The sequence below is a fragment of the Saimiri boliviensis genome, chromosome 4 (assembly GCF_048565385.1).
Source record: "Saimiri boliviensis isolate mSaiBol1 chromosome 4, mSaiBol1.pri, whole genome shotgun sequence".
In the NCBI taxonomy this organism is placed as follows: domain Eukaryota; kingdom Metazoa; phylum Chordata; class Mammalia; order Primates; family Cebidae; genus Saimiri; species Saimiri boliviensis.
This window is the reverse complement of record NC_133452.1, coordinates 20,463,579-20,490,810: the sequence shown is the minus strand read 5'-3', so window position 1 is coordinate 20,490,810 and position 27,232 is coordinate 20,463,579. Positions and strand designations below refer to the sequence as shown.

Below are 27,232 nucleotides of genomic sequence, written 5' to 3'. Positions count from 1 at the left end.
CTGCACACAAGTATTTATCCTCCCTCCTTCTCATAGTCCCAGTGTAATGTAAGGTGAGGCAGAGGGCAGAATCTATAATCACATTAAAATTAGGTTTGGGGACATCAGCAAACCCAGGATTTTGGCATATTTTAGGAAGACAGAAAGCAGAGAGGATCATATTGATTTTGCAGCGTGGAGGGAAGCATGGCCTAGAATGTGCACAGAAGGCTGGAGCGGAGGTGGGAGCCATTTCCCTGCAGTCTTGGAGCACTCCAGGCGGTGGAGATGGAGTGGAAGTCAGGCGAAGTCGGGGTGACTAACCAACAGGTGAGCTACTCCCGGGCAGCTGCTCCGGATTATAGCCATAGGGATGGGAAATGAGTGGCATGAACCGCCCCTCATTTCCCATCCCTGTCACTATAAAGAAAGTGAAGACACCACCAGGAAGGAGGAAACCTCCCCTGGGGCTGTTGTCCTCCTAGAATAAAACCATCATCATTCTGCCATTGGAATAAGTGGTGGGCAGAGGCGCCAGGCTGCCTGCCTCCTCCATGCCGGGTACGCTAAAATGAAAACTGCCAGTCAACTCAAATGGCCTGCACTGCCATTGAGGGAGAAGTTCTCATGCTAGGAGAGAAAACTCATGGCAATTGCACTGCATAACTATGTTTCAGACCACATACGTGACAGTGGTCCCATATAACTGTAACAGAGTTGAAAATCCCTATCATCGTAGCCGTCCTGACCTTGTAGTGTGACACATGACTCACGTGTCCGAGGCAATGCTGGTTGAAACGCCCTACTGTGCTGCCAGTTGTGTCAAAGTCTAGCACATGCCATTATGTCGAGTACAAAACACTTGATCGTAATAATAAAGAGCTTTGCATCTGATCCCTTCTTACCAGTGAGCATCCCTAATCCGAAAATCCGACCAACATGATGTTCAAAGGAGATGTTCATGGGAGCATTTTGGATTTGGGATTTTTGGATTAGGAATGCTCAGCAGTAAGCATAATAAAAATATTCAGAAATTCAAAACCCTTCTGGTCCCAAGTATTTCAGACAAAGGATGCTCAACCTGTATACGAAGCCAAACAACAAACAAGACATTTTTTGTTGAAACCGCAGTGTTCTGACCATGCGTGGTGGCTCATGCCTATAATCCAGGCGTCCCCAAACTACGGTCCGCGGGCCACATGCGGCCCCCTGAGGCCATTTATCCGACCCCCCGCCGCACTTCAGGAAGGGGCACCTCCTTCATTGGTGGTCAGTGAGAGGAGCACAGTATGTGGCGGCCCTCCAGTGGTCTGAGGGACAGTGAACTGGCCCCCTGTGTAAAAAGTTTGGGGATGCCTGCTATAATCCTAGCACTGTGGGAGGCCGAGGCAGAGGGATTGCTTAGGCCCAGAAGTTAAATACCAGCCTGGGCAACATGGCGAAATCCCATCTCTACAAATAATGCAAAAACTAGCCAGGGCCGGGTGCAGTGGCTGGTGCCTGTAATCCCAGCACTTTTGGAGGCTGAGGCGGGTGGATCACCTGAGGTGAGGAGTTCACGACCAACCTGTCCAACATAGTGAAAACCCATCTCTACTAAAAATACAAATATTATCTGGGCATGGTGGCATGTTCCTGCAGTTCCAGCTACTCAGGAGGCTGAAGCAGGAGAATTGATTGAACCTGGGAGGCAGAGGTTGCAGTGAGCCGAGATTTCACCACTGCACTCCAGCCTGGGTAACAAGAGTGAAACTCTGTCAAAAAAATAAAATAAAATAAAATACCAGCCAAGTATGGTGGTGTGCACCTATAGTCCCAGCTACTGAGAAGGCTGAGGTAAGAGGATCTCCTGAGCCAGGGGAAAGCAAGGCTGCAATGAGCCGTAACAGCACCACTGCACTCCAGCCTGGACTACTACGTGAGCCTCAAAAATAAATAAATAAACAAATAAAACTGCAGTGTTCTAATACTTGTAGCTTAAAATATTCCTGATTTAATAATTAAAAATGAAAAAGCCGGGCGCAGTGGCTCATGCCTGTAATCCCATCACTTTGGGAGGCTGAGGCGGGCAGATCACGAGGTCAAGAGATCGAGACAATCCTGGCCAACATGGTAAAACCCCATCTCTACTAAAAATACAAAAATTATCTGGGTGTGGTGGCGCATGCCTGTAGTTCCAGCTACTGGAGAGGCTGAGGCAGGAGAATCGCTTGAACCCAGGAGGCGGAGGTTACAGTGAGCTGAGATCCCATCACTGTACTCCAGCCTGGACAACAGAACAAGACTCCTCTCAAAAAAAAAAAAAAAAAAAAAATTCCCTAAGTCTCAGTTGTCGTCTTCTTTTTAAATAAAGAGATTAGATGAGGTATTCAGTAAATAAATATTACCTGATCAAATAAATGCCTCTTTCAAATCCTATAAGCTATTAGGAGTGGAATACAGATCCAGTCCCTCGTCAGGTGTTAAAAGTTGTCAGGCACAATTATTTTGAGACTTTATTATTCACACTAAAAGAGTAATTTATTCATTCATCTACTCAACAATTGCTCATCGAACACCTAACTTTGAACTACCTCTTGAATACCAGGTGTTACACTAGGTGCTGGGTGCTAGGGCAATGGCATTGAACATTCATAATCGGAGCCTTCATGGAGCTTATAGCATAGTGAGGAGGACAAACATCAAGTAGAATTTGACTGTGGATTTTAAGAGTGCCCCAAGGAAGTGTGCCTAGTGCCTCCCAAGCACACATCTGCTCCAGCATACCTCTGATAGGAGTGTCAGCTCTTGGTGGGTCCTTCCTCCAGGAAGGAACAAAAACTTTGATGTAGGTGTGTCCTCTGTCCCTGAACCAGTCCACAGCCAGCTTGATTCCCCGGCAAGAGAAGGTTTCTTTATTTCCATGGCTACAACAGGAAAACAAAGAAATCTGTAGAGACACTGCAAGTGTTCCTAAGAGTAGGGGAAATTCCCCTTTAAATTTCCTGGATCATAGTCTCATAATCAAGAGGGGACCAAGAAAATCTGCATTTTAGGCCAGGCACAGTGGCTCACACTTGTAATCCCATCACTTTAGGAGGCTGAGGCAGGTGGATCACTTGAGGTCAGGAGTTTGAGACCAGCCTGGCCAACATGGTGAAACCTCATCTCTATGAAAAATACAAAAATTAGCCAAGTGTGGTGGTATGCACCTGTAATCGCAGCTACTCTGGAGGCTGGGGAAGGCGAATCACTTGAACCTGAGAGGTGGAAGATGCAGAGAGCCGAGATCCCACCACAGCACTCCAGCCTGGGCAACAGAGGAAGACTCTGTCTCAAAACACACACACACACACACACACACACACACACACACACACACAAATCGAAAATCTACATTTTAAAGATAGTTCATTCTTTCATTCACAAACAATATCCATCAACAAGAACCACATAGTTTGTGATGGGTATGTAGAGCCTTGGGCTCTGTGATGGATAATATTGAGTGTCAACTTGATTTGGATTGAAGGATGCAAAGCATCGTTCCTGGGCCTGTGAGGGTGTTGCCAAAGGAGATTAACATCTGAATCAGTGAACTGGGAGAAGCCAACCCACCCTCATTCTGGGTGGGCATCATCTAATCAGCTGCCAGCATGGCTAGAATAAAGCAGGCAGAAAAAGTAGAATGAGCATACTTGCTGAGTCTCTTGGCCTCCATCTTTCTCCCATGCTGGATGCTTCTTCCTGCCCTTGAACATCAGACTCCAAGCTCTTCAGCTTTTGGACTCTTGGACCTACACCAGTGGTTTGCCAGGGGCTCTTCAGCCTTCAGCGACAGACTGAAGGCTGCACTGTCAGCTTCTCTACTTTTGGGGTTTTGGGACTTGGACTGGCTTCCTTGCTCCTCAGCTTACAGATGGCCTATTATGGGACCTTGTGATTGTGTGAGTCAATACTGCTTAATAAACTCCCTTCATATATACATCTATCCTATTAGTTCTCCCCTCCAGAGAATCCTAATACAGGCTCCAAGGAGAACACATTCTGAGGACCAACAGACAAGGCCTTCTCTTTAACTGAAGCTAAGAAAGATCAACATAAAACCGTTAGGAGTAGCCATCTACAGAATCACTCTCATCCTGAGAGATGCTTGTAAATATGTTATTGCATTTCCCAAGCCCAAGGCAAAAGGCCAATGCCCCTCAGATTCCACTAAAGACATCAGTGGAGGCAATAAAGAGAGAGTGATGTGAGATCAGGCAGGGCCTTGCAGACATCATGGAAGATTCCTTTCTTCCTCTTAAGAAGAATTAAAAGCCATAGAATAATTTTAAGATTGGAAGTAGCTGTGATGTGATGTGATGTGATGTGATGTGATGTGATGTGATGTGATGATGTGATGTGATGTGACGTGATGATGTGATGTGATGTGATGTGATGTGATGTGATGATGTGATGTGATGTGATGATGTGATGTGATGTGATGTGATGATGTGATATGATGCGATGTGGTGATGTGATGTGATGTGATGATGTGATGATGTGATGTGATGATGTGATGTGATGTGATGTGATGATGTGATGTGATGTGATGTGATGATGTGATGTGATGTGATGTGATGATGTGATGTGATGTGATGTGATGTGATGTGATGATGTGATGTGATGTGATGTGATGTGATGTGATGATGTGATGTGATGTGATGATGTGATGTGATGATGTGATGTGATGTGATGTGATGATGTGATGATGTGATGTGATGTGATGATGTGATGTGATGTGATGATGTGATGTGATGTGATGTGATGTGGTGATGTGATGTGATGTGATGATGTGATGTGATGTGATGTGATGATGTGATATGATGTGATGTGGTGATGTGATGTGATGTGATGATGTGATGTGATGTGATGATGTGATGATGTGATGTGATGTGATGATGTGATGTGATGTGATGTGATGATGTGATGTGATGTGATGTGATGTGATGTGATGATGTGATGTGATGTGATGATGTGATGTGATGTGATATGATGTTATTGATGTATGATTCAAAAAGCCCAATTTGGCAGCACAGAGGACAGTAAATTGGAAGAAAGCAAAAGCAGACGTAAGGTACCAGTTCAAAATCTGTTATTATTGAAGCAGAAAATGGCTGGGCACTGTGGCTCACACATGTAATCCCAGCACTTTGGGAGGCTGAGGCAGGCAGATCACGAGGTCAAGAGTTAGAGACAAGCCTGACCAACGTAGTGAAACCCGTCTCTACTAAAAATACAAAAATTAGCCAGGCATCGTGGCAGGTACCTGTAATCCCAGCTACTCAGGAGGTTGAGGCAGGAGAATCACTTGAACTCGGGAGGCAGAGATATTGCAGTAAGCTGAGATTGTGTCATTGCACACCAGCTTGGGCAACAAAGTGAGACTCGGTCTCAAAAAAGAAAGCAAAAATTGACGGTAACTTGGACTAAGCTGGTGGTGGTGGATGAAGGAGAAGAGTAGGTGACCTTGAGAGATATTTAGAAGGTCAAATCTCAAAACTCAATGACTGATCGTATGTGAGAGTGATAGAGAAGAAGGCATCAGAGATGACTCAAGATCTCTGGCTTATGTAACAGGATGGCGGGCTATTCTGACACCAGGAATTCTGGAAGGGAACAGGGCTAGAGGGAAAGATCATGAGTTTTATTTTAGACACGTATTGAGCGGTTAACATTTCCACTTAGAGGAAATGTTAAGTTAACAGCTAGGGTTCAGAGGACAGTTCTGAATGATTAAAGCTGTAGGTCATCTCTGCGTAAGCAATAGCTGAAGCCACAGCATGGACAGAATTTCCGGCTCTCCTGGAGAGAAAGTGAGCGGCCTGGGCTGGACCTGGAGGAACTCTGAGACTTTGCAGCTGGTTCTAGGTAGAGGAGGGCTAGATCACAGGGGACTCAGGAGGCTCAGATCTGAGAAGCAGGAAGAAAAACAGGGGGTGCACATCAGGAAAGCTGAAGGAAAGGGCCGCCAAACACTGCTCTGAGTGGTGAAACCTGAAGACTCCCTCAGACTCAGTCAATGGGGTCAGTGGGGTTTTGCTGGAGGGAGACAGTGGATAGATTGGAGATACTGAGAAGGCAAAATCAATTTGACTTGTCCATGGACGAGACAGAGCCTGGCTTCAAATTAGATCACTCCCCTCCTCTTCAGTCTTAGCTTCAGATTAGATCACTCCCCTCCTCTTCGGTCTTAGCTTCATCCTCGCTTCTTCAGGAAGCATCCCTGACCCCCTAGACTCCATCAGATCCCTCTCACGAGCTCCCGCTGCACCCTCCTGCTCCTTCCTGGCACTGGGGAACGTTCACACCCATCCAGGGGGTCACCTGGGTCTCCCTTCTCTAAACCATGAGATCCTCTTGCTCATCACAGAATTCTCAGCACTCAACATTGTGCCTAATAATTGTAATGACTCAATTTAAAAGCTGTTGAATAAATGAATGGCTGAGAAGAAACTCAGCTGATAAGCAGCTGGAGGAGTAACCCAGGCAAAGGGGAGAGTTGACCGGAAAGATCCAAACGCAGGCGTGACTGACATGATCTAGGGACCAGAGACAGGTGTGTGGCTGGAGCACGAGGAATGAGCTCCAGCAACAGGTGGAGATCTGAGCCAGGAGGGAGAGGCAGAGATGAGTTCTCAGAGAGCCCAGGGCCGCCACGCCACTCATGCCCTATCCCGAGAAGCCTGGCAGCCAGCCCAGGAAAGACAAGGATAACACTTTGAACTTGCATGACTGTGCTCTCTTTGGTGTGCGAACTTTCCTGCTATTTTCTCAGGGCAGATTAGGACGATCACAGGTTTACATATGAAAAAGGAAGTCTTTAGAAATGCTCATCATGATTACTGGAAGTCAGGCTTTGTGGAGATACCAGAGAACTTCCTAAATTCCTTTAGCTCCAGTAACATATGAGGAACCAGTCCTCGCTGCCAACATCTAGGGTTTCCTCCAGTTTTAAGACGGTAAATATCTCAACTGGGCGCGGTGGCTCACACCTGTAATCCCAGCACTCTGGGAGGCTGAGGCAGGTGGATCACCTGAGGTCAGGAGTTCGAAACCCCATCTCTACTAAAAATACAAAAAATTAGCTGGGCATGGTGGCACAAGCCTGTAAGCCCAGCTACTTGAGAGGCTGACGCAGGAGAATTGCTTGAACCCAGGAGACAGAGGTTGCAGTGAACAGAGATCGAACCACTGCACTCCAGCCTTGGCGGCAGAGCGATACTCCGTCTCAAGGAAAAACGAAAACGAAAAGAAAGGAAGAAAAGAAATATTCCTTTCGCTATTGAGGCTGAGCTCTGAGGCTTGTACAGTGAGAAGAAAACATCAGTGGGGATATCTGTGGTACAAAGGAAGAGGAAGGGTGGGCGCAGTGGCTCACGCCTGTAATCCCAACACTTTGGGAGGCCAAAGCAGGCGGATCACGAGGTCAGGAGATCGAGACCATCCTGGCTAACAAGGTGAAACTCTGTCTTTAAAAAAAATTAGCCAGGTGTGGTGTCATGTGCCTATAGTCTCAGCTACTCAAGAGACTGAGGCAGGAAAATCACTTGAACTCAGGAGGCAGAGGTTGCAGTGAGCCGAGATCGTGCCGCTGCACTCCAGCCTAGGTGACAGAGCAAGACTCAATCTTAAAAAAAAAAAGGAAGAAGAAGCAGATTGCTAGTCCCTTCCAGCCCAGCAGAAGCTGAAAAAGAGGGGAGATGGGAGGGGGAGGAGGTTCTCACCTGGCATCCCCACTCCGGCTCCATCCAGCCCAGCCATAGGAGACAGGGAGATGGAGGAACACCAAGACGCTGTGAAAAAGAGGCTGAAGCAGAGGCTGAACCTTTGTTTTTCAGCACAGCCTGGGTAGGTTGCAAGCCCCTCAGAGAAATGTGGTTTTTGCAGGGCCGCCTTGGAGAGCATGGCTGTAGAAGTGAGCCTGAAGAAACACCCCATCCCTCACGTGCTCCCAGGCCTGGTGGACTATCTGGGGATGAACAACCTGGAGCCAGTGAGCAGAGAACATTTTAAGCCAGCGTGGCTTCCAGAAGGCCACTTCCATGTTCCCTGTCCAGAGGCCAGGCCAGCCCAGCCACTGTGCGGCAGAACCCAGAGAGGGCCTGAGACACATTTTCCAGCCAATACCAGGTCTCAAACCCCCCAGAGGCCATCTGAGGGAGGGGGCAGAGAGGAACCATGAAGCCTGAGTCTCCCAGGAGACAGAAGAAACGGAGGCCCCACCGGACATGCAATGGCAAATGTAAGCTGTACCCTCCCCTACCTACAAAGCGGGGGAAGAGATCATGCCCATCATAGAAAATGAGGTCCATTTTCTGTGGCCCCAAAGCAGTGAAGTGAGCAATTGATGACAGCCTCCCCGATGCCACCTCCGAGACTCAGGCATCTCTTCACTGTAGTCGAGCCCACCCTCAGTTAACTCTCAAGGGAAAACAGCAGTGCCACGATGATTGAAAGTTGTTTCCTAATCGCTGCTCTCTTTTCGGGGTCTCCTTACATATTCACGTTTAACCATTCACAAGCCATCTCTGACACCTTTGGTGGGTACGGGAGGCAGTGCTCAGTGGTGAGAGACAGGGAGCAAACCTGGACCCTGGCAGAGCTCTCAGTCACCCTGGGAGCCCACTCCTCAGCACGCAGACAGAAGTGCACTCACCAAAGGCATCCGCTCATCTGTGCGTTCCTTCACAGGCTCAGCGCGATTCCGGAACATCGACTACAAGGCTCTGCACTGTATGCTAAGAAGAGACATCACCCCTGCTTCTTGGAGCTCTTTTTTTTTTTTTTTTTTTTTTTTAAAGAAGCGGAGTCTCACTCTGTTACCCAGGCTGGAGTGCACTGGTGCAATTATGTCTCACTGTAGCCTCGACCTCTCAGGCTCAAGCAATCCTTCCACCTCAGCCTCCTGAGTCACTGGGGCTACAGGTATGCACTGCCACACCTGGCTAATTTTAAAAATTTTTGTAAAGATGAGGTCCAGCTATGTTGCCCAGGCTGACCTTGAACTCCTGGCCTCAGGTGATCCTCCCACATCGGCCTCCCAAAGTGCTGAGATTACAGGCATGAGCTGCTGCACCTGGCCTTGGAGCTCATGTTTAAGCTCTGTAGAGAGTTCTGTTTCCCAGGGCACTTTGCACATTTTGCCTCATATAATCATTGCAAGAAGCCCTTGAGGAAGTGACCCTGTCCCCACTTTACCTTGACGAAACTGAAGCAAAGCAATGTGTCCAACTCTCTGATCTAGGGGCAGCCCTCAAAGCCTGACCCCTTGGGCTGCAAACTTCCTCCCAGCCTCCCGAAGACCATTGCTTCCCTGAAACTCCTTCTACACCCCAGGACCCGGATGGCAGCTCCTTTGGAGCAACAATAACCCATAGTTTAAATGCTCATGCTTAGAAAAAGTCCCTCATGGGGGGACGTGGTGGCTCATGCCTGTAATCCCAGCACTTTGGGAGGCCAAGGTGGGCAGATCACCTGAGGTCAGGAGTTCAAGACCTCCCTGGTCAACATGGGGAAACCCTGCCTCTACCAAAAATATTAAAAAAAAAAAAAAAAATTAGCTGGGTGTTGTGGCAGGCACCTGTAATCCCAGCTACTTGGGAGGCTGAGGCAGAAGAATCACTTGAACCCAGGAGACAGAGGTTGCAGTGAGCCGAGATCACGCCATTGCACTCCAGCCTGGGCAACAACAGCAAGACTCCATCTCAAAAAAAAAGAAAGAAAGAAAGAAAGAAAAAAAACAAAAAAAGGCCCCTCATGCCTTTATTAACTAACACTGTGAACCAGCTCATCAGGCAGCAAGCCAAGAGCCAGGCCCTGGGAAAAGGAGACAGGAGCTGGGAGTTTTGAGTAATGGAAGATACAAAGAGGAAGTGGGTTGGCGCCCAGGGCAAATTTTGCCTGCCTGACAATTGTGCCTGGAGTAGCTGCAGTCAGAGTGCCAGCCAGTTACAGTAACTAGACAATCCAATTGTACACCACTGCATCTTTGATTATTGCCCAAGAAGTCCCTGCAGGGGCTAGGAGCTCCCAAAGCAGTCACGTGCGGAAGAAGGTTGTGGCTGTGGTGGGGAAGAAAGAGAGGAGCAAGGATTCCTTAGGGGTCTGAGGTGTGAAGGGAAACTGCTGTTTCTTACTGGGAGTTCAACTGCAAACACTCTGACCCTTCTCACTGGGAGCTCTCTCCTTAGCTCAAGGCAGGGAGAACAGAAGATGAGCAGGAGCTGCTCTGGGAGCTTTCAACTTACAAGAAATGGGTTCAGACAAGCAGGAGCCCAAGGCTAACGTCAGATAGAACAGATTCAGGGTCTCAGAAGCAGGTCTGACCCCCAGCCCTGTCATAAACCCCCACCCTTCACTTTCTGGCCTCTGGGAACGCACGGAGAGGGGCATGATGAAAACGGAGCCATGATTTCAAGACTGAACTCTCTTCCTTGGAGATCCCTTACTCCAGCACAAACTAGAGCCTGCTGGGTGTCCTGAGAGTGTGAAAATGTAAACAACAGCCAAACCAAAAAGCCCTGTGCACTCCAAAATGAGGGCACATTTACATGAAACCCTCCTCCGGGGCAGTAAGAGGATGTGAAATGATCAGGTGGTTTCCCGCTAAGCTTGTACTTCAAATCCCGCCTTCTCTAGATTTGCCTATGGAATGTAAAACAGGTCAGACACTTTCGAGTCTGCCTGCCCCGGGCAAGAAACTGCAGCAACCGCTGGCTGGTGAGAATTCATGCTCTTCCCACACACCATGATGCCATTTTGAACGTGCTTTCAATGAAAGCTGCCTTCTTTTTAAAAAGTTGCTGGGGGCCGAGTGCAGTGGCTCACGACTGTAATCCCAGCACTTTGGGAGGCGGAGGTGGGCGGATCACAAGGTCAGGAGATGGAGACCATCTGGCTAACACGATGAAACCCCGTCTCTACGAAAAATACAAAAAATTAGCTAGACGTGGTGGCACACGCCTGTAGTCCCAGCTACTTGGGAGGCTGAGGCAGGAAAATCACTTGAACCCAGGAGGCGGAGGTTGAAGTGAGCCGAGATCGCACCCCTGCACTCCAGACTGGGTGACAGAGCGAGACTCCATCTCAAAAGAAAAAAGAAGTTGCTGGACGTTTTTCTTAAGGCTAAGTATCTATGGACTCAGGTATTCAGCTGAATGACCCAAGCTGATGTCCTTCTCTTTCTCACAGAAACACACACAGCCCTACCTTGAAGGTATGGAGACTGTACTTGGAAATCAGTGTCTGGGCTGATAGGCCATGAGAGCTACCATTCGAGGCACATGTGGCTGCAGAGGGCCCCTGTGAAGGGATTGGGGCCTCACACCTCCTGCCTGCAGCTGACAAGTCGAGGGCTGTAAGCTGCCGACAGAGCCTGCCTGTGCTCTGTCTGGCTCTGGCTGCAGGACAACAGCCTATGGATCAGGGTCTCCCACCCTGTAGCCATTTCCTAGGCCTGGGGGAGACCAGAAAGAATGGTAATGTCTTGGGGGAACACGAGGCTCTGGAGAGAGCACTGAATCCAGAGCTGGCTCTTCTTGCTCTGTGACCTCGCTGTACCTCTAAAGAAGAGAAATTCCTGGCCAGGTGCCGTGGCTCACGCCTATAATCCCCACATTTTGGGAGGCCGAGATGGGTGGGTCATGAGGTCAAGAGATCGAGACCATCCTGGTCAACATGGTGAAACCCCGTCTCTACTAAAAATACAAAATTAGCTGGGCATGGTGGCACGTGCCTGTAGTCCCAGCTACTCAGGAGGCTGAGGCAGGAGAATTGCCTGAACCCAGGAGGCGGAGGTTGCGGTGAGCCGAGATCGCGCCATTGCACTCCAGCCTGGGTAACAAGAGCGAAACTCCGTCTCAAAAAAAAAAAAAAGAAGAAGAGAAATTCCTTTATGAGAAAATCACATGGACCATGCCCAGTGGCTCATGCCTATAATCACAGCACTTTGGGAGACTGAGCCGGTGGATCGCTTGAGGTCAGGAGTTCAAGGCCAGCCTGGCCAACATGGCAAAACCTCATCTCAACTTAAAAAAAAAAAACAAAAATTTGGCCAAACACGGTGGCTCATACCTGTAATCCCAGCACTTTGGAAGGTCAAGGTAGGCAGATCACCTGAGGTCCAGAGTTTGAGACCAGCCTGGCCAACATAGTGAAACCTCGTCTGTACTAAAAATACAAAAAATTAGCTAGGCATGGTGGCATGCACCTGTAGTCCCAGCTACTTGGGAGGCTGAGGCAGGAGAATGGCTTGAACCTGGGAGGTGGAGATTGCAGCAAGCAGAGATCTCGCCACTGCACTCCAGCCTGGGTGATGGAGTGAAACTCTGTCTCAAAACAAACAAACAAAAAACTACAAAAATTAGCCAGGCATGGTGGCAGTCACCTGTAATCCCAGCTACTCAGGGGGCTGAGGCACAAGAATCATTTGAACCCAGGAAGTGAAGGTTGCAGAGAGCCAAGATTGTGCCACTGCACTCCAGCCTGGTGCAAGAATGAGACTTCGTCCGAAGAAAGAAAAAAGAAAGAAAGAAAAAGAAAGAAAGAAAGAAAGAAAGAAAATTTATTTATTTATTTCAAGCATATGTAAAATAACCACCTTGAATCCTCACCTATTAGAGATGAAAAGGCCTTTTAAGGGTTAGTCCAACCTCCTAATTGTGTAAATAGGGCTCAAGTCAGGTGACTTGCCTGAGGCCACACAGCTGGAAGGCTGAAAAGAGAGAGCTGTACAGTCCAATCTATGGCAACTTCCCACACCCGACTATTCACATTTAAATTTAAATTTAATTAAAAAATAAAATCAGAAGCCAGTTCCTTGGTTGCACTGGCCACACTTCAAGTGCTTGATAGCCACACGTGGCAAGTGGCTCTATGGGGACAGTGCAGGTAGCAGGCCTTTCCCTCACTTCAGGGAGTTGTGTTGGCAGCTCTGGGTTAGTGGTCCCATGCTTCTGACCTGCCTGGTTTCCTTGATGGGGTGCAGCAAGAGGTCCAGCAAAACTGGGGGCAGCCATGGGTCTGTTTACCAAGTCCCCTTCTTATACTCTCCCCACATTGTCACTTGGATTTCTGATTATGTTGACCCACTTCTTACAAAATGATGAATGGGCTGAGTGTGGTGGCTCACGGCTGTAATCCCAGCACTTCTGGAGGTGGAGGCAGGTGGTCATCTGGGCTCAGGAGTTCAAGACCAGCCTGGCAAACATGGTGAAACCTCATCCCTACTAAAACACGAATTAGCCAGGTGTGGTGGTGCACACCTGTAATTCTAGCTACTCAGGAGGCTGGGACAGGAAAATCACTGGAACCTGGGAAGTGAAGGTTGCAGTGAGCCAAGATCCTGCCACTGCACTCCAGCCTGGGCAACAGAGTGAGACTCCATCTCAAAAAAACAAAAAATGAGAAAAAACAAATGATGAATGATGTCAGTAGTCCCACTTAAGAGTACCCATTTCTGTAAAAAGCACTGGGCCAGTGGCCCACTCTGTCAACCTCCAGAGAGCAGCAGCCAGGCCTTCTGGCTCAGCCAAGCATGACCAATGGCCTTGGGCTAAACATTCTGAAGCACGGAAGAAAGAAACCCACAGAAACTTCTACCAGTTGTGGCATGGCCAGGAAGCACACAGGTGGGTGTCAGGGTCTGAGTCAAGCCAGTGCTGACCATAGTCAAGCCTGTCAGTCCCCTCCTGTGTAACTGAGAGGGTCAGATACAAGGACTGATGGCCCACTCTAACATTCTCTGTGCTTACAGGGGACACATGGCCTAGTGCCTCCCAAAAGGCAGAGGGAAAAGAAATCCCTGGCCTTTAACAAAGCATAGTATTACCTGTAATTTCTCATTCTATGTCAGTGGTTTCTAATATTTAGGCGATTACAGTTCCTTTAAGTAGCTACTAAAAGCTATGAATCTTCCCCCAGAGAAACATATATGTACAGACATGTCATGTTGTGCATATCATGTCAGGCCATTGCTGGCTTTGAAGATAGAAGGGATCATGAGCTGAGGAATGAAGTCTCTAGAAGCTGGAAAAAAAATTAAAAATGCCTGTCCTCTAGGACTTCCAGAAGGACGCTTCCAGGGGACAGGGACACAGCCAGGAGCAGGCACACTGAAGAACACTCCCGCCAACAGAAGCCACACTTGCCATCCACTCGAGGTGGAAAGAACAGGTGTCCCACTCGGTCTTTTAGCCCGTCCCCCCCACTGCAAGGCCAGACAGTGCATAAAGCAGTATTGCCTTCAAAAACAGAAAATGGCAACGTCTGCAATACTACAAAACCTCAGTGAAAGGGCATTTTCAGAAACCATGTTTCTGAGGTTACTTGAATTTTGAGGTCAGCAGACAGCAATGAGACACCACTTTGGGTTTCAGTCATCCATTGCCTGTGAAGGGTGAGCATCCACTTAAACATTTCACGACTAAGGATATGGCAGACCTTGAGGGACTTGAGTTCTGTTGAAACTCCCATTGGGGGAACTCAATAGATGCAATAGATGTCATTGTGGAAGGGGTAGAGGAGAGGGTGGAACCTCACACCCCACTATCCCCATAACTTGCCTTTAAAAGGAACAAATTAAGTCCCATGATCAGGTGGTGGTTGTGCAATTTGTCTCTTTTTCCTGACCGCTGGGATCCAGAGGCAGAGGAAGGGGATGTTTGTGAGTGTGTAGACACATTGTGTGTGTGTGTCCCTATATGAACACACAGAGCATAGGTACATGCGTTCTGGTTGACTCAGATATTTCGAAGGTAGCCAGTGTGTGAGAACATTTATGCTCTGACACATTCTTCGCAGTAAGTCTGAGTAAGGATTTCAATGTGTAACCTGCACAGATTGATCGTGAAAAAATTAAACTGACCGTAATCATGGGAGGTGGGGGACAGAGGTGGGGGAATTAATGGATGTGCCCAGGACACATTATGGTCATGTGCAAACAGAGAATGTGGCTTAAGTTTGACTCCAAGCAGTAACCGAGACTCCCATAAGAACAGAACCCTGCACTGCTGTCCTGTTATAACAATTTCTAAAACATGCAAGTTTCTAAAACATGCAATTTCTAAAACATACATGTTTCTTGTAGCCCCTGAAATAGTCTTTTTACTCTGCAGCCACTCTGCTGTTTTGATTTGGAATCACAGAACTCATACAACCTTAAGGCTGGGAAGGTCTTAGACAAGCATTTAAAGCCTTCTTTCTATGGATGCCTAGAGAGAGAGGTTCCTTGCTCAGATCGTATAGAGGCCAGGACGCTCTCACAACCCCTCCTAGACTTTCTAGGACCCTCAGAACCTACTGGATTCTTAAAACTCTTTTTAGCTTCCCAGAGATCTTAAATTGAGCAGGATTTCATAGGTTTACCCATCTGGTGCCTATACTTGACATGGGTGAGAATGTGACAGAGACCCCATGGGCCAGTCCCTAAATCCCAGGAGAAAGAGAGGGCTCCATCACCTGCTGATGTCATCAAGGCCAGGGAGACTTACTGATGAAAAGTTGGAAAAGAAAAACAGAAAACTCATAGTACACACCACAAAAAGTGCAGGGACAACCCCAGAGGCCGGACCATCTGGGTCGAACCACTGCAAACCTAGGTCCTGGGACACCAAATCCAAAAGGGAAACTCGGACGCTCTGTTGACACATTCGGTGCTGTGGAGAAGAATGGCTTTTCTGGATTCCCACCTATGGTGGGAGTAACTCAGCTTTTGAAAAGGGAAGCACATATATTTACAGCTGTGAGGGAACCATTTCCTATGGCTCTGCCTTTTGCGGGGCTGTAACAAAGCCAAGTGGTAGAATAACCCACCTGTTTGGGTAACGCCCCACTTCACCCAGCACGGTGTTGGTGGAGGCTACAGAGATTCCGTCACAGAGGAGCTCAGCCAAGACAGGCAGATAACAACTTGGGCGTGAGGCTGGAATTCCCGAAGCCCACAAAAATGCCAACATGCGAATGTTCACCCAGCCGAATCTGCAGCTCAGGACGTCACAAACAAATCTCTCAAACTTAACAAGGGAACCGCAACACTGCCTCCCCAGCAACCCCAGCAGAGGGCTTCCAGCACACTGCAAGCACACCTGCCCATCTGATGCTCCGAACGTCGACAGAGTAGAAGAGATATTTGCGGGCCTCTTTCACAGAAGAGGAAATGAGTGCTGCAGCTTTCCCAGAGTCACGCAGCTGGTTAGGGACAGACTCCCAACCAAAACCACATCTGTCAACACCTGACCCAGGGAGCCTCCCTCATTACCACACCTTCCCCAAAAGAAGGCTCTTCCTCTGGGTTATGGTCATAACAACTACGATTGTTGAAATTACTCTGTGTCAGGCGTTGTCCTGGGCATTTTGTGCACAAAAACCCTCTATGGAGGTTTCATCCCCACCGTATGGATGGAGAAAATGAGGCTCAGAGAGGTTAAGTGACTCGCTTAATGCCACACAGCAACGATGAGTTGGCACAGGGATTCAAAGCCTGATCCATTGTCCCCAAAGCTCTTGGGACCAAACCACAGAGAAGAGGGACAGTTCTCAGGGCTCCTGTAAGAGAGGCCTCCCCGGCCCCAGCTGCAGGACGAACGGAAGCTACCTCATCGCCACGTTGCTGCCATCAATCACTATGGGTCGCAGGGAATTGGCCAGGCCTCTGATGTCCTCTTCCAGGGCTTCTCCCGGGCCCCGTTGTGCGGAATCCGGGACCCCACAGGAGCCCCGAGGCACTAGCCTGGGTGCAGCCGGGTGCTCCAGCGCCCCCGGGCGGCTGCCCGTGCGGATAAGCTCCTGCAGCACGTCGTTGACCAGGGCGCCCTCGCCCAGCTTGCCCAGCACCCGGAGCACGTCCTCTCGGTCGTAGCCCAGCTTCTGGAAGAACTCCATCTTGCTGGGATGCTCCATACTGTGCCCAGCAGCCACTGGCGCAGGTCCTGCCCCAGGCTTCCTCCTCTCAGAGCCCTGCAGGCATGAGCTAAAGAGAAAAAAGGCATCCATCAGGTGTTTCCTGGGCAGACTGGGACAAGAGCAAGGGATGCCTGCGCTGGCTCCCTCCTGGCCCTGCTGTCAGGAATCAGGTGGAGCCCAGTCTGCTTGGGGATTTTCAGCTGCTCAGTGTGGCTGCGGACCTGCAGAGGCAATCATGCTGCTTTCACAGTTCGCTGTCTGAGGCCTTCACCTCACACTGCCTGGCAGGGAACCCCGACCACACACCAGGGCTGCAGGGGCTGAGCATGCACCCAGCACTCGGGACAGGCCAGGCACCACCTGAAACCATGAAACTGACCCCAGGGGCACCGGCCCCTTCTAACTGCCAAATCCAACAGCATTTTCACAGTCCTCGCCTTATGCAACCTCTCTGCCGCTTTTGAAACTGGGAACCACGCCTTGTTATTTTACATTAAAAAAGTATAGACTGCCCTTTCTTGAAACTATCTGCTCCCTTAGGCTGTATGACTCGGCCTGATTCTCCTCCTAAGTTGGTCCAGCTCTTTCCCCTCTCCTTCAGTGTTGGGGTGCCGCCCAGGCCCTCCACCAGCCCCTGTATTCTGATGGGCCCCACAACTGCATGTATGGCTCACACCTCCCACCAATCACCAGGCTCAGTTGTAAGTCTGGGAGATAAACGCCGTGCATGCTATTTAAATTAAGTGCTGTGGGAACTCAGAATGCTGTCATTCAACAGACATTTGCTAAGTGACTACTTCAGTGGTTCCCAAAGTGTGATTTAGGGAAGCCTGGGGGACTCCAAGATTTTTTCAGGGCATCTTCAAAGTAAAAACTAGTTTTAGGCTGGGCACAGTGGCTCACACCTGTAATCCCAGCACTTTGGAAGGCCGAGGCAGGCAGATCACGAGGTCAGGAGTCAGAGACCAACCTGGGCAACATAGTAAAACCCCATCTCTACTAAAAACACAAAAATTATCCAGGCATGGTGGTGCGCACCTGTAGTCCCAGCTACTCAGGAGACTGAGGCAGGAGAATCACTTGAACCCAGGAGGTGGAGGTTGCAGTGAGCCGAGATCACACCACTGCACTCCAGCCTGGGCAATAGAGCAAGACTCCATCTCAAAAACAAAAAACAAAAAACAAAAAGAAAAACCCTATTTTTATAATAATGCTAAGATGTGATTTGTGTGCTTAACTCCTATCCTCTCCTAAGGATACAACAGAATATTCCAGAGACTACATGTCGTGCGATACTGCAGCAGCTTGAATGCAGAAGCAGGTATGAGAATCCAGCTGTCTCCTATTAACCCAGACATTAAACAGATTTGCAGAAATATGAATCAGTGCCACGCTTCTTACTAATTTTTTTTGTTTTGGAAAATAAAGTTATTTTTCATGAAGATATGTCATGATGTCAGTGTAATTGGTTTATTATTATGTAAAAATAAACACATTTTTTCAAGTTCTTAGTTTTTTGTTTCTAATAAAGTACATAAACAAAGGCTCTGTGGGACCTTTAATAATTTTTAAGAGTATAAAGGGGTTCTGAAACTAAAAAGTTTCTTCTTAAATCTAGAGCTGTTCCAACAGGTATTTCCATGTAGCCGGCTCCACGCAGGTGACCTATAGACACATCCTCCTTCTCCCAGGGCGCCAGTACAGAACGTCCAGTTCTTTACTCCCTCAATCTGGCCCTCTCAGGTCTACCTCCTACGGTCCCCCTGCCCCACCCACGCCTCAGTCCTGCCATCTTCATCCCACACCCCATGACTGCAGCAGCCTCCATCTACCTTGTAGCCACCACTGTATTTCTAAAATGAGTCTGAACATGTTAGCCACCTACTTAGAAATCTCCTCATTGGCTACAAGAAAGACACCAAATTCCTAGGCAGGCTGCTGAGCTTGTCACAAAGTAGCCCTGATGCTGTCTACCTCACTGCCCATCCTAGCCCACCTGACCCCTTCTCTAGAGCCTTGCTGAACATTTCCCTGTCCCCAGGCATTCCAAAATGTTCTCACACCAAGCATGGTGGCTCCTGCCTGTAATCCTTGCACTTTGGGAAGCCGAGGTAGGAGGATTGCCTGAGGCCAGGAGTTCAAAAACAGCCTGGACAACATAGTGAGACCCCATCTTTATAAAAAATTTAAAAAGTTGTCTGGGCATGGTGGTGTGTGCCTAAAGTCCCAGCTACTTAGGAGGCTGAGACAGGAGGATTACTTGACCCCAGGAGGTCGAGGCTGCAGTGAGCTGTGATCACACCACTGCACCCCAGCCTGGGTGACAGAGCAAGCTCCTGCCTCTTAAAAAATAAAACTAAACTTAAAAAACAAACAGGCCAGGTGCAGTGGCTCACACCTGTAATCCCAGCACTTTGGGAGGCCAAGGCAGGTGGATCACGAGGTCAAGAGTTCAAGACCAGCCTGGCCAAGATGGTGAAACCCCGTCTCTACTAAAAATTACAAAAAAAAAAATTAGCCAGGTGACGTGGCATGCACCTGTAATCCCAGCTACTCAAGAGGCTGAGGCAGGAGAATTTCTTGAACCCAGGAGGTAGAGGTTGCAGTGAGCTAAAATCATGTCACTGCACTCCAGGCTGGGTGACAGAGAGAGACTCTGTCTTTAAAAACGAAAAAACAAACATACAAAAAACCAGAATGTTCTCAGCACTGTGTTTCTGAATATGTTTTCCTCTCTACCTGGAAGGCTCTTTTTGTCTTGGAAAACATCAAGATTCAGCTCGGATGTTATTCAGAGCAGTCATCCCTGAGCCTACAGACAGAATGAGCAGTTCGGCCATCTCATCTACTACAGTACTTTGCTCACTGTCTTATGACACAGTGAATTATCATTCATCTGTTTCTCAAGAGGCTGAGTTACTCAGGTATCCTGACCTATTGCCTCAGAATCACCAGCACCAGCATGAAGCCTAGTATATCTGAGGAGTTCACCTAGCACCAGCATGATGCCTAGTATATCTGAGGAGTTCAACGGATTTTTTTTTAATTTTTAGAAACGGGGTCTCACTATGTTGCCCAACCTGAACTTGAACTCCTGGGCTCAAGTGATCCTGCTACCTTAGCCTACTAAGTAGCCGGACCACAGGTGTGTGCCACCACACCCTAATCGATTTCTAAAAGTAAATGTCCAAAGCTAAATTTATCTTCTCTCCTCAAATATTTTTTTTCTTGGGCTTCCCATCTCACTGAATGGCATCCCCCAGAGGCCCAAAGATGAAATCTCAAAGTCCCCTTTCACTTCTCGCTTTTCCTCACCTCTACATCCCATCGGTCAATAATCCTGCTTCCCCGACGCTTTCCATAATCACCCTGCTTCTTACACTCACACCTAGTTCCTCCCCTTACACTCACATGTTCCTCCCCTTTACACGCACACCATTTACACGCACACCATTTACACGCACACCATTTACACGCACACCATTTACACGCACGCATTTACACGCACACCATTTACACACACCGTTTACACTCACACCATTTACACGCACACCGTTTACACTCACACCATTTACACGCACACCATTTACACGCACACCGTTTACACGCACACCATTTACATTCACAGCACCACCCTAGTTCATTCACTCCTTTGTGTAGCAAACATTTGCCACTCACCAACTCAACACCAGCACTGTGCTGCATCCCAGCTCTATGAAAACAAAATAAGACAACCCAATGTCAAGTCATTCACAATCAATTCAAGAAAACAGACAGAAAATGTAAACAATGAGCCATAAATCATGAAGATAAGCACATACTTTTAATTAGAAAAATGTGCTTTCAAATGTGGTCTATATATATATCATAGAATACTATGCAGACATAAAAAAGAATAACATCATGTCCTTTGCAGCAACATGGTTGGAGCTGGAGGTCATTATCCTAAGTTCATTAATGCAGGAACAGAAAACCAAATAGCACATGTTCTCAATTGTAAGTGGGAGTGAAACTCTGAGTACACGTGAGGACAAAGAAGAGAACGTAGATACCAGACCCTACTTGAGGATGGAGGGCAGGAGGGGGGCGAGGACTGAAAAACCACCTATCGGGTACTAAGCTCATTACCTGGGTAACAAAATAATCTGTACACCCAACTCCCACCACATGTAATTTACCCATGTAACAAACGTGCACACGTGCCCTTGCACCTAAAATAAAAATTGGAACCTGGGCATGGTGGCTCATGACTGCAATCCCAGCACTTTGGGAGGCCTAGGTGAGTGAATCACTTGAGCCCAGGAGTTCAAGATCAACCTGGACAACATGGCAAAACCCCAACTCTACAAAAAATAAAAAATTAGTTGGGCGTGTTGACTCACACCTATAGCCTCAGCTACTCAGGAGGCTGAAGTGGAAGGATTGATCGAGCCTGGGAGTTAAAGGCTACGGTGAGCCATGATTGTGCCCCTGCATTCCAGCCTGGGCAGCAGAGCAAGACCCTGTCTCAAAAAAATAACATAAGAAAGAAAGAAAAATGTGCTATCAAAATACAGGTGAGGATAAGGTCAGGAGTTCGAAACCAGCTTAAACAACATGGAGAAACCTCATCTCTGCTAAAAATACAAAACTAGCCATACATGGTGGCACATGCCTGCAATCCCAGCTACTCAGGAGGCTGAAGCAGGAAAATCAATTGAATCTGGGAGGCGGAGGTTGCAGTGAGCCAAGATCGCACGATTACACTCCAGCTTGGGCAACAAAAGTGAAATTCTGTCTCAAAAGAAGTAAATAAATAGAAGGTGAGGAATGTCTTCCTCTGAGGGGCAGGGGAAGGCCAAAGAACTGTTGGAGAGAAGTGAACTGCACAGTGAAGGGAGACTGGCTCTTCCAGGGGACAAAGGGCCCTGTCATGCTCCACACTATCATCACCATGGGGCCCAACCCACCCACAGGCTCTTGGCCACCTGCCACCAGCCCAGCTTCACCTCCTCCCTGACTGGCGACCAATCCTTCTCTCTCAGGATGGTGGTCCCCTCAGCTGAGGTCCACCAGCAGCCCCGACTCCATGGAGGAGGAGAAGGACACTCACCCAGCCTGTCAGGCCAGCCTCACGCCGGGACCACGCACTGAGCCTGAAAGGCCTCCAGGCAGCCTCTTCCCTCACCCAGAACATCTGCCCCAGGTGAAACCCACTGTCACATCCCTCAGAAGCCTTCCCAACCCTGAGAGCCCCAGCCACCTCCACCCTTCCCCATGCAGGTGCTGGCATTTGTTTTAATTTGGAAGAAAAAGAGAAAAGGGAAGAGGGAGGAGATGTAGGAGAAAGAAAAGAGGATGAGAACTGAGAGAGAGGAAGGAACAAGCGACAGGAACAGAAAAGTTCACCTTCCTGTGGCTCGGCCTTTTTTTTTTTTTCAGTTTGTTTTGTTTTGTTTTTGAGAGTGAGTCTTGCTCTGTCACCAAGGCTGGAGTGCAGTGGCACAATCTCAGCTCACTGCAACCTCTGCCTCCGGGGTTCACGCGATTCTCCTTCCTCAGCCTGCTGAGTAGCTGGGATTACAGGCATGCACCACCACATCCAGCTAATTTTTGTATTTTAGTAGAGACGGGGTTTCACTAAGTAGGTCAAGTTGGTCTGGAACTCCTGACCTCAAGTGATCCGCCCACCTCAGCCACCCAAAGTGCTGGGATTACAGGAGTGGCTCAGCCTTTGTACCCATGCCCTTCCCGTTACCCCTGGTGGGAAGATGGGACAGATATGCGTGTTCCCTTCCTGCCAGTGAGGAAACTGAGGCTAGGAAAGTAAAGGCCGTGTGGCTAGTAAATGGCGGAGACGATCGGCGGTGACGAAAACACTTTGTCGTTTTGAGCTGTGTTCAGGACAGGCAGCATCTTGTCGGCGCAGACGTGGGAGCAACCAGAACGCGGCTGGGTCAGGTGACTGCTCTTCGGTCACCAGGGAGCGGCTCCGAGGAAAGGGCGAGTTTCTTTTGTAACTTGCATTCGGGGTAACAGAAACATGAGCGTTTCCAAAACAGAAACACCGGGGGTTTCACCTGTGGGGGTGCGGGGAGGGCGTCTGGGGGCCGCAGTGGGGGGCAGCTCCCCTAGGGACCCTCAGGTCTCAGCCCACAGCCCATTTTCGGAGGAGCCCGAGGGGGTAAGCGTGGCCAGGAGAGCTGTTTTCACACCAAGCTGATGGAAAGAACGCGCCTGCTTCAGGGGCTTTTCCCCTGAGACTTCAACATCAACTTGGTTCCTTTTGAACGCTTCTAAACACGAAAGAAACGGCGGCAGAGGGAGGGCGCTGCTCTCAGGAGTCCCCCGGGACCCGGGCCGCAGCCTCCGCGGGGACGCGATGGGCTCCGCGCTGCAGCTCGGCCAGCCGCGCGCCGTTCCTTCCTTCCTATTTTTAAGACCGGAAAGTCTGAGCAGCTTCATTTCGGTTTTCTTCCTCCATCCTGACTGGAAGTCACACGCAGTCCGGACGATCCGCGGCAACGCTCAGAAAATCTTCCAAGTGGCCCCTCGAGGCCTTGGGAGGCCACAGGAGCAGCTTCCTGTGGTCAGAGCGGGCTCCTGGGCGGGGAGCGGGGTTCGGGGTGGCCTGGAGGTGGGGGGGACGTGGCTGGAACAGATCAGATCTGTCCGTTCTGGAATCAGCCAGTCCAGGGCAGGGGCCCAGATTCTAGTCTGCAGCCGCTGCCTGGAAGAGCGCTGAGGAAAAGCGGAAAAAAGAAACAAACAGGAAAGAAGTCGGGCGAGGGCGCGCGGGGACGCGGCAGCTCCTGTGGGCGCCTCCTTGTATATGATCGCATCTGTGGGAACCCCGTGTCCTGGAAGCCACCTCATTACTCCCGGTGCAGAGGAGGAAACTGAGGCAAACAGAGGCTTTGGTGACATACCCAGGCCCCCATTGTAAATAGGGGAGACCAGACTCCCAAAGGTGGTGATTTGCCGAGACCAGAGGGCACTGCCCAGGGCTGCTCAGGTGCCACCCGAAGGCCACCGGCCACCACGAGGCGCCACGGAGCAGAGACACTCACCCCAGCCCCAAGACCAGCGCGCTCAACACGTCGCCCGCCCCAAAACCCCACATCTGTTCCCGGGTCACCTCTGCCGGCTCCACAGAAATCCACAAAATTCCGGCCTCCAGAACTCGGCCACCAGGTGAGGAGGAAGCTGTCCTGCCCTGAGCTTCTCCACAGAGGCCAAGCGGACAGTTTCTGATTCAGCTCAGAGCTGGAGGCCGGCAGTGGAGCTGTCAGTTCAGTTAGATTTTGAGGAAGTCACAGAGAGGCAAAGACTGCAGCTCATGGGGCCAGTGTTTCTTGCGGCCTTCTTTTTTCTTTTAAAGGGAACATGTATTTTTTAAAATTTTTCCTTAAATTGTGGTGAATTATACACAACATAAAATGTACCGTTGTAGGTCAGCAGCACAGAGCACATTCACACTGCTGTGCAGCCGACACCACCATTCAGCTCTGGATACTTTTCCGCCTACAGAACTGAAACTGCTCATTAAACAGTAACTTCCCATCGCCCGGCCCCAGCCCCCCGCACCCACCGCGGTACTTTCTGTCTCAGTAAATAAATGATTCTAGGCAGCTCTTAGGATTGGAACCGTTCGGTATTTGTCCTTCTGTCACCAGCTTATTTTGCCCTACATTGTATCTTCATTTCGTTGCTGTTGTTTTCTGAGATGGAGTTTCGCTCTTGTTGCCCAGGCTGGAGGGTAATGGCACCATCTCGGCTCACCACAACATCTGCCTCCCGGGTTCAAGCCATTCTCCTGCCTCAGCCTCCTGAGTAACTTGGATTACAGGCATGTAAACCAAGGATTACAGGATTACACCATGCCCCACTAGCTTTTTGTATTTTTAGTAGAGATGGGGTTTCTCCATGTTGGTCAGGCTGGTCTTGAACTCCCAACCTCAGGTGATCCACCCACCTCGGCCTCCCAAAGTGCTGGGATTACAGGCATGAGCCACTGGTGCCCGGCCTACATTGTATCTTCCATACAAACTCCCAGGCTCAAGCAATCCTCCCACTTCAGCCTCCTGAGTAGCTGGAACTATGGGCACACACCACCATGCCTGGCTGATTTTTAAAATTTTTTGTAGAGATGGGGGTCTCACTAAGTTGCCCAGGCTGGTCTCACACTCCTGGCCTCAAGGTGCTAGTCTCAAACTCCTGGCCCTTTAAAGTGCTGAGATTACAGTCATGAGCCTCCACTCCCCGCCAATTTCTCTCATTTGTAAGGCTGAATAACATTCCTTGGTATGTATATACCACATCGCGTTTATCTGTTCACCCATGGCCTCTGGACCTCTGTGAACGATGTTGCTGTGAACATGAAGTGTGCCGGCCTGGCCTTCTGCTTTCTCAAACTCGTCCCCTGCTCTTCTGCACCGCGATGGTATCTCTAAGGTGGACACACAAGCATTTAAGCCCTGACCCCCATCCTGGAACCGCGATACTGTAGTCCACACCCCAGCCTGTACATGCGTCAGGGATGGGCACCCCACAGTGGGCATCACCTGGCTTTGGAGAGAAGCTCATAATCTTGGGAGCCACCGCTGAGGTTTCTTATGCTGCAGGGAATTGATCTTCACTACAGTCAGAGTAAGACTTAGTTCAATTTCCTCATTACCCTTCATGAAGCCCACAGAGGTATCCTCTATAAGAGATGTTGTCAAAAGTTCCTGACTACAGTCAGCCAGGAAACTAGGCTTCCCACAGATGATAAAAAGTCTAGAAGTCATAGTGGCGGGGCTCAAGTGTGCTGGGGACTGCTACTTTTTCTGATTTCCTAACATGTAAATAGCTTCCAACGCAAAGCAGGAGCTTTTACAGAAACCAAAGAGCTTCCTCTGTTTAATCTTTCCCCCGCAAAAAACCGTCTGGAAATTAAGCCCAATTTTGCTAAAATGAGCAATGATTTCACCTCAAGGAAATTAAAGAGGGTTATCTTATTTTTTTATTTAGCACTTAAAATAATATAGAGTATGAAAAATCAGATTGCTCAGGTCACACTCCCTGAGGACTGCTCTCTTCCGGTCCTCCTCCCACCCCTGCCCCAGGATTCCAGTCCCTGTCCCCCACCTCTGGACTCAAGTCTGCGTGGTATGGGCCACACTGACTGATGGCCAGGGGACATGCACTCACCAGCAGGGTGTGTCCCTCCGGTCTTCACAGTTGCCAGCAGCCTTCATACCAATGTTCTCCTGCCAGTGAGGCCAGGCCCCCAGGTGCCACTGGAGTCAGAGGAGGGCAGCCGGCATATGCCACACAGCCACTAAGAGCCACTTCATGCCAACGCTCCACTTCCTGCACGCCGCAGTCACGTTCAGCTGCAAAGGTAGTTATGCTTTGGGTTTTTTTTTAAAAAAAAAAAAAAAAAGAAAGAAAGAAAAGGAAGAAAGACTTGAAGTTTGCGCCGCAGCATGAGTCACAGAATCAAAGTTCAGCCACCACATGCAAAACGAACCCTCCGTGAGGGCAGCGAGTCTCTGCGAGGGCGGTAGTTGGGGTTGGCTGCACAGAAAGCCAGGAGAGGCTCCATGAGGACAGCATTCAGAGGCCATGGGGAGACTCCTTGGAACAGACGTTCTCTTGCCTGCAGCTGGGAAGATCACCTGATCCTAGCTGCTCCTGGGGAAAGTCAGTACTCACAGCTAGACACAAACATAGCTTGCAGGAGGAAAGAGTGTCAGGGCAAGGGAGAGAGCAGAGATGGCTACGGAGATATGGGTGCACAGGGGACATGGCACAGGGAGGACTCTGTCCCTGCCTTCACAAGGGGGAATTCCAAGCAAGTTACGAAGTCCTTCCAACCAAGGCATTTGCCTGTGTCAAAGATAACCTGGCCCTGTGGCTCCCTACTGCTGCCCTGCATAGAGCAGGTGGTGGCTTCTCTCCCACTTGGCAGGGGAAGTCGGACCCCCCCAACCACAGCATCCTGCAGGCTGCCTGGCCTCCAGCCTCACCAGGTAGCAGCAGATCCAGAACTCTGAGACTATTTCCTAAATTTGGTGATGCCCATCAGGGGCCAGAAGGAAAGAACACAATCAAACCACACAGTAGCCCACCTCCCAACAAACCACCGTGTCTCTGGCAATGACTTACTCGAGGACACACAGTCAGCCAGTTGGCCAAGTTGGGTTTAGAACCCAGGTGTTTGTGCTGGGAGGTAAGAATGGCACAAGGTAACTGGAATGCGTAGCTCTATTTATTTATTTGCCTCCTGTCTCCCCCAAAAAACGTGAAGCAGTATAGATGATTAAAACACATACAGAGTAGAATAATTAAAAAATAAGGCCAGGAGCAG

The 27,232-nt window shown here is 49.2% G+C and overlaps 1 protein-coding gene across 2 annotated transcripts in view; it reads right to left on the bottom strand.

Moving 5' to 3' along the window:
- The window catches only part of ZC3H12D (zinc finger CCCH-type containing 12D), a 40,026-nt gene extending 13,384 nt beyond the window's left edge, over positions 1–26,642 (bottom strand). The window contains exons 1-3 of one of the 2 annotated variants that reach the window (XM_074397293.1): positions 26,071–26,642; positions 16,592–16,966; positions 2,746–2,885 (exon numbers count right to left, since the gene is read on the bottom strand). In XM_074397293.1, coding sequence (XP_074253394.1) covers positions 2,746–2,885; positions 16,592–16,966; positions 26,071–26,117 — 562 coding nt within the window. In that variant the 5' untranslated portion in view covers positions 26,118–26,642. Of the gene's footprint in view, positions 1–2,745; positions 2,886–15,810; positions 16,967–26,070 lie in introns of those variants that run through there. The other variant, XM_074397294.1, reaches the window with a different exon arrangement.
- Between the last annotated feature and the right edge of the window lie 590 nt (positions 26,643–27,232).